Genomic DNA, 13218 nt, shown 5'->3' with positions numbered 1-13218 from the left:
GGTGCTATTTTGAAAATGCTACAGTTCTCATCTGAAGGCATTCCTCCCCTGACAATGCCGACTCTATGATCCCCCGGAGCCTACTCCTAGGGAAAGGCAGTATCAGCCAGGAGTGTAGCAACAGAAAGAGGGAGAAAGAGGTCTGCTTAAAGTAAAGACAGTAAAAGCAAAACCAGGAATCATTTGTTCATTGCAAACACTACTGCCAGCAGCGAGCCCACGAAAAGTGAGAAACAGAAGAGATTAAGAGGATGAGAGCACATCTCAGGATGACGGCAGGCCCCTGCCCTTGAGAGGCCACTGCGGTACTGTACTGAAACGCAGAAGGTGAACCTGAGAAGAGCCGTTTCTATGCCATGAACATGTGTTTTCTTCACTTCTTAGCAATACATCAGAATAGCACAACTGCGAACTGCCTGTTTGCAATGTGATGCCTGCTTTTACCAAAGCCTTTAGAGGCTGCTTCCAGGGAGAGCAGGAAAATGTTTGGTACCCCTGAGGTATCACCTTCAGCAGAGTATTGAGGAATTAGCAGAAGAACATAATACAGTTGCAGACACTTTGGGGTAGGATTCATCTCGCTTGCCTCTGAAGGTCTCACAGTAAACTGTCTAAGCCAAGTTTGTCACCTTGGCTTCCCGTATCGACAAGGGAGACAGGCAGGCACCTCTGGAGGGCAATTCCATCCTAAGATGGTTGTCTAAAACAGTTCAAAAGGATTGCTCACTGGAGGGCTCTCTGCTGATTACAGAGGTAATGTTGATGAGTAGCTTAGATGAGGGCAACTAATCCTTAGCCAGAAAAGTCAGAGGGGACAAATTTCCTTCTTCATGCTTTAAGGACTTAGGACCTTCTGCTTAAGGATGCTGCTAAGACATGTAAGCAGCGACATGGCACGAGCACCCTGGGTCAAGCTTGGGCTTGGTTCTTCCCCTGTCTTCCTCTGTCCCTCCACAGACATCTGGCAAAGCAGAACTGATCTGATAAGCACGTAATTCTGTTGCTTTACCTGGCACTTCGTAAAGGAAGGAAAAGTTTTAATTAAGGGATAGTGCATCCAGCATTTGTACTGAGGGTACATGTAAGGACTTCACTTGAGAACAAGCTTGGATGAGCTAAAACTTCCCCAGCAAAGAAGAGAAGTTTGGGAACGGTCTCAACTCACAGCTGCTGTCTGAGGTGCTGTGTCTTGGTTTTCCCATTTCAGCGTGACTGTTAAGCCTCACTAAAACTGTGACGATGCTTGAATGAGAGTTTCCTCTTTGGCAGAGCAAGCCTGTACCTCAAACTAGTGCTAGTTACTCCAGAAGAAGAGGTGATATGGGCTTTTTGGGGAAGGGCTCATCTCTGAAGGTACGTGGTTGCTCTGGAAGCAGGGGTGGAAATGCAGGAGCTATCTCACCTCCTGCCCGGGGGCTGCACGGTGAACTCACTGCCCCCCTAATTATCAGCACATAAACATGGGCATGTCTGGGAACATGAAGAGGTGGTTTTATTGTCTGGGGGTGACTGCAAATGGGCATCCTCCTGCCCCAGCGCTATGTGGGACTCTGTGGGTTCAGGAGAGGTGCTGGTATCTCCTCCCTCCAAGGTCTCTGCTGAGTCTGGCACACAGGGCTGCTAAGGTGGAGGATGTTATAGATGATACAGATGACTCAATGTTAGAAATCTGCATGAGTTCATCCACACATTTCTCATGGATTCCCAAACAAGTGACACCTCTTAACGCCTGTCAGCCTAGGCTAATCCAGGTCCCAGCCTCCAGTGACGCTCCACTCTTCCCAAAGCCTCTCCTTTCGTTGCCCCCACAGGAGAGGAGCATGGGGACTCCCAGATTACCATCCCCACACCTCAAAGCTGCAGACTGGGTTTTGGTTGGCACAGCCATAATGAGCTGAGCAGAAAAGATCCCAAAACCAGGACGGGCTGGAAGACTGAATTAATTCTGATTAAATCCACGAAATGCACTCAGCTCTGCCTTTGCTTGGGACAGACTAGGGACAGCTGCTGTGCCCGACTGTTTTTCTGGGACAGTGAACTGGAAACAGCATCGCTGCATGGGCTGTGCTGCTGCTCGTTTCCCCGTCCTCGCCTGCAACAGCAATGTCCCCTTGGCCCCTTCCCCCAGCGCAGCCATATGTGGTTTGGCTTTCTATTACTTCCTTTGGTAGTTCATTAAAGACATTAATCACCTTCTGCACAAAGACATTTCTCCTGAACTCCCTGCAGGCCAGGCCTCTTTCTCAGCTGTGGCTCCGCTGGCTGACCCAGCCCTTTGCAGACTCAGTGCTGGCGGCCCAGACCTGTCCCCATTTCCCCGCTGATCTGGGTCCCTGCGAGACACTGATCCGGCAGTCACCCCCACGCCTCCCCTGCCATGTGTGCTCTGACAAGAGCCTCCTTTCCAGCTACTGTGGTCTGCATCTCTGCATTTGCCATCTCCCTTTTCCCTGGTCAAGTGGTCCCGTCTCAGGACCAACACACGGCCATCCGCTCACATGCACCATGCAATGAGCCACACGTAAACAGCATGTGCTCATCATGCAATAAGGATGCAAGGCATCCTGCTGCACTAAGGGGAAAGCACAGTGGCATGTTGGGACTGTGTTAAACATGCTGGCAGTTCGCAATAACCACTCCATGCAGGGGATTCCCTGCCCTAAGCACCTGCCTTAAGTAAGTGCTGAAATGAGAGACAACGGAAAACTCCAGCTATGGCATGTCCACAGCCCCTCCAGAGCTGCTGCCTGTCCCCTTTCCCATGACAGGTCTTCCTGACCCAGTGTTTCTCCATCCTCCATCCCTGTGTGCTCTCTGCCAGACTTTGCTCGCCTGTGCTCTCCGCACAAGCTCCCACGCCTGCTGGTAATTTTTTCTGCTGCTCACCTGCCAGAATAGCAACACCATCCTCCTCCTCATGGATGGTGATGAGTGGGGTGTGGGTGCTGCGTGGAAGGAAAGCTAACAAGGCTCGGGGCACTCAGGGGATATCGGCAGGCCAGCGGGAGAAAAACCACATCTGAATCAGTGTAGTCACTGATGTCTTTTGCTCGTTGAAGCTTACCGCTTGCAAAGATCATAGCAAAGTGTTTGGGAGGGCGGGGAGGTGAGAAATAGCCCTCCCTTTCACACGAGATCCTTCCACGCTGCACCCAGATTACCTACAGCAGCTTCTGTATCTTTTCTCCGACCCTCCAGCCCTCAGTCTTTCATCTCCCTCCCACTTCATCTCTATTAGCATAGTTACAGGACCTCGCTTATTAAATCAAAGCCAAGACTCCTATAGCACAGAGAGACACAGACATGCATGCTACATCCACACAGGAATCCTGCCATCAGTTGTATGTTACATCTCAATCTTCGACATCAGTTGTTTTCTTTTGCACTCCTCCACTCTGTCAGAAACAAATAAAATCAAAGAATGAAAAGACCCTCTTGAAGAAGCCAAGATATGGCAATTTGTAGCTGTTACTTGCCTCTTCGTTGCCTCTCACTGCTGCTTCCTCAAGGGATCAGTCAATCCTGCTACGTATAAGCATGTCTCCTCCTGACCTGCAACCCTGGACTAGGGTTGGCAAGGGTGTGGTTTGCAGAGAATAGGGCAAATAACTGATACACATTAATAACAAGAATAACATGGCTGGGGTTTTTCTGTTCTGCTGTGTTGTGATTTTTTTTTTTTTTTTAAGAATGCCCCAGAGGGAACAAAGGGGTCTGGCTGCTAAAGGGTAGCATGAGAAAATCAACTAGAGACTTGTTACTGTGTGAGCTAATGAGCGATCAGTTCAGCAGGTGAGTAGGGAACAGTTTCTGCCAGATAACATGCTGTTGTTATTCTAATCATGCGGTATTACTTTAAAATGGTTGTGGGTTTTTTTTTTCTGGGATGATGGTGGATTGCTAATGGCTCGGTTCGGCCCTTCTTCTGCATCTTGCCTAATATCCGACTTCCTCAGGAGTCCACATAACCTCCCAAAGGACACCCCACGCTCTACCAGACAGCACTTTTCACTGGGAAAAAACATTACCCTGTCTCAGTTCTATACAACTGAAGGCAGAGGAGTAAAACCCCATCTCTCTTTAAAGGAACGCAGTTGAAATAAATGCATCTTTGTCTTCAGACTTGTGTTAATACCGCACCCCAGAGAATTTGGATCTGCAGAATATTAAAGTCTCCCTGACTTATTGCCTCTTTAAGGAGCACGTTGATTTTGTGTTTGCTCTGAGCTCCACGTGTTGCTGAAGCTAACCGGGACAGTTTCCATTTCCACTAGCAGAGAACTGTTGCCTTTGGGGCTCTAACCCTATTAAGGGAAATGTAAACATATATATCTAAAATTCCCACTAGAGTTTTGAAAAGGAACAGCGCGCTTCCCCATGCTGCCTTCCTTGCAGCCGCATGAAGATTTCCACTCTCTCACCTTGCTAATATGCCAAAATATAAAGCCTGTGTGTTTCTGGCTTAGTAGGATCCCTATTCAAATGAAAAAGCTTTATTTTTAGAGAAGAAAGGATAAGTGGTGAGTGAAAACTGTGACTGTCACACAATGGACAGGTCTGGCCTCTGCTGCTGTTTCTTAAATCCCTTCTCTGCCTGCTGCAGAGCCCAAATTTTACTTTTTCTTTGCCCTCTTTTTTGCTTGTCACCAATGTGTGTTTGGGGTCCTTTTCAGAGGAGCAGATAAATTTGCAGATGTGAAACTTCCCTTATTCCTCCTCTCATTTTCCTAATTGCATCATATCAGGTTTTCTCCCAGCCACTGCTCCCTCAGCCCAGGATCAAAAATTAAATACATAAAAATAGTTACACAAAGAATAAGTGCCCCCATGCCCTTTGGTGAGAAATGGACACATAAGACTGGGGAAAACCCGTTCCTGATGCCCGACACGTGCTGCCAGGCTGTCGGCAGGGCTGCCTTCACCAAATGACAGTGGAGCCCCATCACTGTCCCTGCTGATGATACTGGCCCACGTTCACCCAAGGCTTTCCATGCTCAGATCCATGAAGGCAGACAGCCAGCCTGCCCTGTCCTGGCAGCCACAGCTGAGGAAACAGCTCAGCACTCATCTGTTAAATGCTTTGCCTTCTTGGGGAAAGCACATGGGATGAGCTCCCACCTTCTTCAGCAGCGGCTGCGAGTGCCAAGCACCCAGCACCTACCCCAGACCCCCCTCAGACACCTTGGTCACAGGAGGCTGGTGTCACCCCCATGACCCGCTCCCTCCTGTCTGGCAGGATTTCACCAGTCAGCACCCTCCTTAGGGCTGGACCTGACTCTGTAAGGTGCTGGCATCTCACTAAACAAACACACAATTACTAGAAAGCCGCAGCCCATCCCTGCCAGAAATTGAGCATCCTTAACCTCAATTTGATCGAACGTGAATTGATGCTCTGTGATTTGTCTGCCTGCATCACGTCTTTACTATTACAAACTCCAAGGAGATGTATTTCCTTGTAGTACCAATGTTGTATTAATCAGACTGCATCTGATCATTAAATCCATGTTTCTGCTGGCTTAACTCACATTAAATAGTCATAGCTACCATCCTGAGCTCTGCAGGGGGAAAAAAAATCCCAAAGCATTTATGTGAGATTTCTGACACTGCGAAAATAAAAACAAGACTACCAACACCACAACAATCACATACTAGTACAGGGCTAGGCTTATTTAGACTGCGGAAGTTTAATTATAAAAATTGCATTTTAATTGATTGCTGCTGCAATAATTACAGCAACACCTTTCCAAGAAATGGCGACCATCGTATGTTTGTCAACAAAGAAGCTTCCTTTAAATTCAACACGCAATAATTGTTTAATTAAGCCAAATTTAGATCCTCGTTTGAGAATATTCAAATGTTTCCCTATTCCTTCCTGTCTCTGAGAGGTAATTTAAGAGATAAAAAGCAATCTCCAGAAATACTCTATCTATATACATAAGTATCCAAGAAAAAGAAAGACTTCATTTCATAGCTGATCTGGATATAAGCTTGCTGCTATTGATAAGAACATAAGCATGGAGTGAGTGATCGCTACAAATCCCTCTCTAATTGGTGCTGGGAGGCGTTCATGAAATATGGACAGACTCCAAACTACATGTTCATTTTCTAATATGCAGAACAGATTGAGCTGTTGGTATTCTAGCAGCACCCACAGCCTGTACTCAGTATGAGGACCCCACAAGACCTGTAGCTGTGCGTACGTGGAAGGAGAGGGATAAATAATTCACTGTTTTTCAGCCTCTTTACAAGTTTTCTTGCAGCTGCAAAATCCTGCTGCCGTCCTGTGCAGACCCCTGTGTTTCAGGTGTGCAGCTCCTGAATGTCTCTTCTCAGTAGCCCAACACCTCAGCACGCAAAAGCTGATGGCTGCACCGGCAAAGCTACAGGGCTTGGTGCTGAACGGAGATTTTTTTAGTCGCTGGTCATCCCTGCAAAGGGGCCTGAGTTTTGCAGGGACAGATTTACCAAGCTGGTGATTCACTTTCTGCAAGTACCGCTCAACAGGGCACATCCCCCCGGTCACTGCCAGGGAAATCTCTCACTGAGCCATCACCTTCCCCGGGCAGCGAGAGCAACCACCACCGTCTGCCTGACGCTGCCAGGGCTCACCTGGGAACTCCAGCCAGAGCAGGAGTCTCTGCACCATAAATTAAATAAAGCTACAGAGCTGTGGCTGAAACAACTTGCGTTTCCCAAGGAGCTGGGCTATGCACAGGATGGGAAAGTGCATTACATGTGCACGAATGGAGACTGGGACGAAGAATAAGAGAAAACTATTCCCAGCACTGGTTGTCTCAAGTAAGCAACCTCTCAGCCCTTTGCTGCCAACAAGACACGGTGCTCGTGTCCACTGTGGACTGCCCAGGGATAGGAATTTGCAGCTTTCTCCTAAGCTTCAGGCCTCCTGTGCCCTCGCATCTGGCACAGAGCACCCCTCTTCCCACATCTCTCAGCTCTGATCTGCAGCACCAACCCTGCTGCGTTAGTCAGTCACAGCAAAACCCAGCAAGGCAGAGTTTGCTAGCGACTATGCTGAGGCCGTAAAGCTCTTTTCCAAACATGGCTGAAGACAGAACCTGCAAACATGTCTTTAAAGCTGATCAGAAGGGTTTTGCTCTGTTACGTCATGAGGCAAACCTTTCAGCTACACCATGCTGTCATTTTACCCTTTATAGTCACCTGGCACTGCCGTCTGCTTCTGCTGAAGGAAGGACTGTAATTCACCTTCCCCCTAAACAATTGCTTTGGCCTTCAAAGAAACAGAGCAAAAATGCAAAGTCTCCCAACCTTTAGATAAGAATCCTCAAAGTGGCTCATGTGCATTTCCATACCAGTAAGACACACCACATACCCAGCTGCAAACACAGAGCCTGTTCATTACCATCCAGTCTGTGGGATGGAATGAATTCAGGAAGATATTTCAGTTATTGAACTGTGCCCATGTTTCACTGATGCATCAACATTAGCATCAACCACACACATGAAACACGAGGTTACCGCATGTTGTATCTACTACCTATTTTTGCTTCCTTAATGATTACGGTTTGCTTAAAATCATAAGCTACTGACATGTCATGCACAGGGACCACAGGACCCGCAGGTGGATGCTGCCCCACACAGAGGTATTCACAATCACCACGTAATGATAAAAAGTCCACAACTGGAAGCATCAGAAATACAAAAGTTATTGCTGGGCTGTCACAGCGAGAGCCCAGCGACAACAGCAGCCTCCTGATATTTTACAGATCTATCACTTTCATGGATATTATTGTTACCAATTTACGATCATCACTAGCACATCATTAATGGCTCCCTACCACTGTCACCTGTGCACAAATTAGGCGCATCTCACATTGTAAATTCACCCACTGTCACACCAAAGCTTGCTCATCCTAACTGGTAAGCAGATATATGTCAGGCAGAGGTAGGCAGTGTCACAGATGATGCTGAGACACATTTTGCATACAATCTCCTTAGACAGGGCGCTGTCATTTTGCTGCAGTTCATCCTGCCACTTCAGCATCGCCCCGCAAGCTGCCCAACAAGGCTTTTTGCTTCTGCTGTCAGCACTGATTCTTAATATATATTCTGTATATATACATGCTGCTTCAGGCACCTGCCATAAGGACGACATTTAGCACACGAGGCCAGATCCTAGCATGAGGCAGGACTTGCCATGAGGCTGGGACCTGCTAGTCTTCCTCAGATGTCCTGCTGGAGACCCTGATATTACAGGGTCCAAATAATTCTGGTCCCAGCACCAGAATTACGGGGTCCAAACACCCTTGACTTAACCATCAGAGAAACAGGTAATGCCACTGACAAGGAAACGCTGTGTTCTCTATCTCCATGGGAACAAAACCTGGTACTTTTAACTGATAGCATGGCCAGTCTTTTCTCCAGAAGATAAGGACCGCTGCGTGGGCAGGGTTTTTATTCTCTGTAAATAAACAGACCTTTCTGTTGATATCTAGTCTTGGCAACCAGGAAGGGAATTTGCTGGAAGATGAGGAAGGAGATAATTCCTGGCAAAAGTTTCACTCCAGCCCAAGAGTACAAAAATCATGTGTCCTAACGGCCTGTTTTTTTGGGGGTTGGGGTTTTTTCCTCCCTAGGGTACATGGAATAACACCTCCTTTTGTGCTTAAAAAACAAATGCTGCCTCCCATAGTCTGGGAGAACTTAGGAAGTTTTTAATTATAAGAAAAGAAAAATGAGGACAAGTGAAGTTGGACTGTGCTCTGCTGGTCTGATCTAGGACAATGTGCCCTACATAGAGCTCAAATATAACATCCTTTGGGAGGCTGTCTTGCTTCCATTCAGCTTTTGTGAGACCACCCCCGCCCTTGCAGTACTAATGACAGATTTCTGAAGCATAACTAGTATCGTGGTCTTGCTATCAACGTTAATGCTGTAAACAAAACCATTAGTGGCGGGTGTAAAGGAGGGAAATCTATGCGCAGATGGAGGATTTATTCTAGTGATATTCTTGCAGTTTCTGCTTTCTCCCTGCTATCAGCACTGAAATAGCTCATCTCCAGCCACAGTCAGCAACTCTACCCCAGGTGGGTGACACTTTCCCTTGATAGATACAAGGTCTGTCTTTTTTTCTTCTATTTGTCTAGTTTTCCTGCCAAGGAAGTGCCATTGGATTAAGCCGAAATAGTTGCTCTTCCTTGATGGAAACCTTGTAGTTGGCAAATAGAGGGATATTAAGGAAAATAGAAATCTTTAGATGTGTCATTAGACACTCCAGTGACAGTGTGGCCAAATTATTACTTCTCTCTCCTATGTCATACTGGCCAGGAAATTCCTGCAATCGTATTTGCAAGCCCTCCAACAGAAAAAATCAACAACTTTTTTTTTTTTCTTCAAAGAGCCTTATTAATTCTCCTCCTGTACATCTCCAGTTCTTTTTGCAGGAAAGGATTTTTCCCTTCTGTGTATTTCTTAGCAGAGAGAACAGTTTGTCTTCATCTCTACCCCACTCTCCACATGACTAAACTGCAGAGAGGATGTTTCAGTGAAGCAAAAGGATACTACGGACGTAAGCCAACAACAATCCAACAGGCTCTACAAAGGGAAGGCTTCCTCCACTCCCTCCTGACAGCCCTCATACACACACACACAGGCTCAGAGAGTGAAAGCAGTGTCTGACACCAGGTCGAACCGAGAAATTCTTTGTGCATCACATCCCGGCAGCGTGAGCCCCTCGTGCGCGGCACTGCTCGCTCCAAGGGAAGCAAATGCTGCAACAGCCCCTAATACAACCACAGGGCTGTGTTATGGTTTTTGTTTTCCTCTGGTTCCCTCCTGGTCTTATTTGTTGCTGCTAATCTTGGCATTACCTGGCGAGACAGTTTTTTCTTTTCCCAACTACATCATATAACAAGAACAGCAAAGCACATTAGCTGTGCTTTAGCAGGGTGCGGATACACCCTAGGATCGACTCTGTGGTTCAAATTCAGTCTTTAATACTTGTTTTTAGAACCAACTATTTTGCTGGTTCTTGAAACTAGAACTCTCTTACCTCTCTGTCATTATTAGGCATGCCCCTTATTGTGGATCTGGACTCCACTTGCAGCAAGCTGCTATTTGCTGCTAGGTCCTTCTTAAATTACAAGCACAGATGGTTAAACTGGGGCTGAAGAAAAAGTTCTTCACACTAAACAGAGACTTCTGTGCACCCCTTGGGTAGAAAGGGGTGTCTTTGTTGTACATCACGGCTATAGGAAATATGGGAATGAAACCTCAACATGAGTCAGGCAGAGGTTAGAGAAACAAGAGGAAACAAATTGTTGGGGGATTTATACCACTTTAGAAGCAATTAAAGAGAAAATGTAAGACATGCCAAATAAACTGAGCACTACCTCACCCCTATGTCTTAGCACAAACCAAAATGATTCATAAATCCTTCACCCATGTGTTTTGGGTTGTCTTGCATGGACCCTAAAGGAGTCGCACGTTTGGAGCAAGATGTCTCATGTTTCAGACAGAAAAAAACACTGGTCAGGATTAAAGAAACCAAAGTAAGAGAGAGCACAGCAAACGCTGCTACTTACAGGTGTATGTCATTTCAAAGCTGTCACTAATGTTCACAATGTCGATCTGAGGAAGGAGCTTAGGGGGTTCCGTGAGCTGAGACAAGGCAAACCTAAAAGCTGCATGTTCCTGGGACTGTTGGTTAGGAAATAACCCCCCTGGGGAGAAAAAAAAGAACAAGAAGAAGAAAGGTCTTAAGCACACCCGTATTAGCAACCTCTTCATTCCAAAATATTCCTAGGAGCAGAGGTTACAGCTCCCCAGCCTAGGGAGCACCTCTACACTCTGAAACCCTCCAGCACACAAGCCCTGGGGGTTTCATGCCCGCTGCGGACAGGCTGGGAGCAGAAAACCTTCCTAGCCTGTGCATTATGTAATGCCTGGATCACATATAGGAGCCCTGATGCGTCCCTGGGCCCAGCAGCCTGCGGGGTTGGGATGAACCACCAGGTTTGGTTCAACCTCCTCGTCTCCCCATAACTTTAAGGAAGATAAATGGAAGCACTGCCAATGTTGCCTTCATAAAGGAGGAACTAGAGTCTTTCTTCCTCCTTCTCTCACTTGTAATTAGGCTCAGTTTAAAACCTGCTAAGAGGAGGGGTTTGCTGCAGAAGGGGTGCAGGTGTTCCCCCACACTATGGGACTCTGAGGTATGGGGCAGACTGGCTGAGCCTGTCCCGAGAGGCGCAGCGCTGGGGGGATGGGGACAGGGCTGCGAGAGCTGGAGCGACGTGCGACCCATCTCCAAACACCTGCTGCTGCTGGAACTCTGCTGTACGGAAAAAACCCTAAATTTAACAGGTGACAGTGGCCAAACTCAAAGAGGGCAGGAAATCAAAAGCTCAACCCTCAAAGGGATCGAAGTACAGACAAGCCCAGAAGCACAGCATGATATAAATACGAGAGGAACTGGGACCAGAGTGGACCCAGGTCCAGAGCCTTTCTCCCCTCACGGACCTAACAAAGTGCTGCGATAACCCGGCCCCAGGAAAAGTTTCCTGCTGCTCCCCCAGCAGGAGCCTTGGCTTGCGGCAGATCCCTTCACAGCCACCAGAAAGATCCTATTAAATTCAGACTGTCTTGTAATCTCAATGCATTTAAAGGGAGCACTGTTATTGGCATTTTACGAGTAGGGAAACAAAGCACTTAGCAACAAAGTAGAATTAAAATAAAGAAGCAGAAAGTGTCAATACCCACCCTCCAGGGCAGACGGCTTGGGGAAGAAACAAATGTGTGAGGACCTGCTATCAACGGCACTTTGCACACCTTTAGTATTGACAGCATCTCCTTGTTGTGTGGAAAGGGCTATTTGTGCATGAATATCCCCCCTCCTCCCCCGTACCTGCCCCCCCTCAGCCTAATCACGGGCGTCAGAGGAATAAGATGCTAGCAGCCAAGCTATTATATGTGTTCGTTGAAAGGGAAAAAACCTGGGATGTTGCATAAATTTGGGGTAAAGGGGAGGCAGGAAGGGAGGGAGACAGGGATGCAGCGTCAACAGCAATAAAAGCACCGATTGTGCAGCTGGACTCAGGCAGGAGTTGCCTGAACTTGGTGGATTAGCAATTGATTCGCATTGTAAAGAGAAAGGAGGTGGGAAAAAAAACCGGCATGCAAGGGAAGAGAATTTGGGACCTGGTTACAAATCACCATCAATAAAGATCAATGGGAGAGTAATAATAAGCCTGGGGAGGGAGAGCGGTAGGGAGGGGAGCACTGAGAAGTTACAGGAAAGGAGAAAGGAATCAAACAGGCACTGCTGGTGCGCAGGGGAAGCAAGTAGCATGAAACGAAGAGAGACTTCAATGCAAAATCTTCCTCCAATAGCTCTGCCCTTATTCTTTAGCAACAACAACAGAGAGCGCCTGTTTGTTACCTCTCGTCCCAGTTACCTCCAGATGAGAGCATCCTCCCAAAAATGTACCATGCAACCGCTGATTTTGCAAATGCAGCAACGCACAATGGCAGCCCATGCATTTCTCAGAGTAAAAAACATATTTTTTTCGTGCATCCTCCATTTCAGAGGCACTTTTCTCTCTCTCTGTTGGTGTGTGTGCAGGCATTTATTCCCCATCTTCCCCTCCCCCAAAGCCAAATTGATACATCTCTGCTCTCGCAAAGCTGGTTCCAACACACAAATCCAGCCCTCGCAGTTCACCCCCTCGCTCTCACACACACCCAGACACACACACATATATATTTTGCCTTTGTAAGCAAATGAACGGGTCACTTTTCCCCCACCGCCCCCCTCTCCACCCCTACCCACTCGCCGGGGAACGGCCCCGAGCTCCGCACTCACCTATCTGGATATTGTTGGGGAAATTTGCCCCTAACACCGCCCCTAGGAAACCGGTGCAGAAGAAGGCAAAAATGTGCTGCATATTCCCTTTTGCATTGGCGAAAAAGAAGCCCAGTTCCAAGCATAGATTTGATTTTTCCCCCGCTCGGCTCTCTTTAGCTGCCTCTCTCGCCTCCCCTCCGCGGCGCCTCCGGGGCTGCGCGTCTCCCCCGCTCGGGATCCGGCGCGCAGACTGCTGCTGCTCCGCACCGCCTGGCAGCGGGATCGACTGAGCCCCGGGAGAGAGAAAGAGAGCCCGCTCCTCATCCACATCCCTCCCCCGCCACACACAACACACACACACACACACCAGGCGCTTCCACCCAGCTCATTCCCCC

General features: G+C 47.7%; 1 protein-coding gene across 4 annotated transcripts in view; it reads right to left on the bottom strand.

Annotated features, from left to right (window-relative positions):
- GRIA1 (glutamate ionotropic receptor AMPA type subunit 1) overlaps window positions 1-12923 on the bottom strand; it is a 123710-nt gene extending 110787 nt beyond the window's left edge. For all 4 annotated transcript variants that reach the window (XM_068409635.1, XM_068409636.1, XM_068409637.1 and 1 more), the window contains exons 1-2: window positions 12842-12923; window positions 10563-10700 (exon numbers count right to left, since the gene is read on the bottom strand). In XM_068409635.1, coding sequence (XP_068265736.1) covers window positions 10563-10700; window positions 12842-12923 — 220 coding nt within the window. The remainder of the gene's footprint in view (window positions 1-10562; window positions 10701-12841) is intronic.
- Between the last annotated feature and the right edge of the window lie 295 nt (window positions 12924-13218).

This window comes from Nyctibius grandis, chromosome 10, assembly GCF_013368605.1.
Source record: "Nyctibius grandis isolate bNycGra1 chromosome 10, bNycGra1.pri, whole genome shotgun sequence".
NCBI classification, from domain to species: Eukaryota; Metazoa; Chordata; class Aves; order Nyctibiiformes; family Nyctibiidae; genus Nyctibius; species Nyctibius grandis.
The sequence above is the reverse complement of the archived record's forward strand: the minus strand, read 5'-3'. Positions and strand labels throughout refer to the sequence as shown.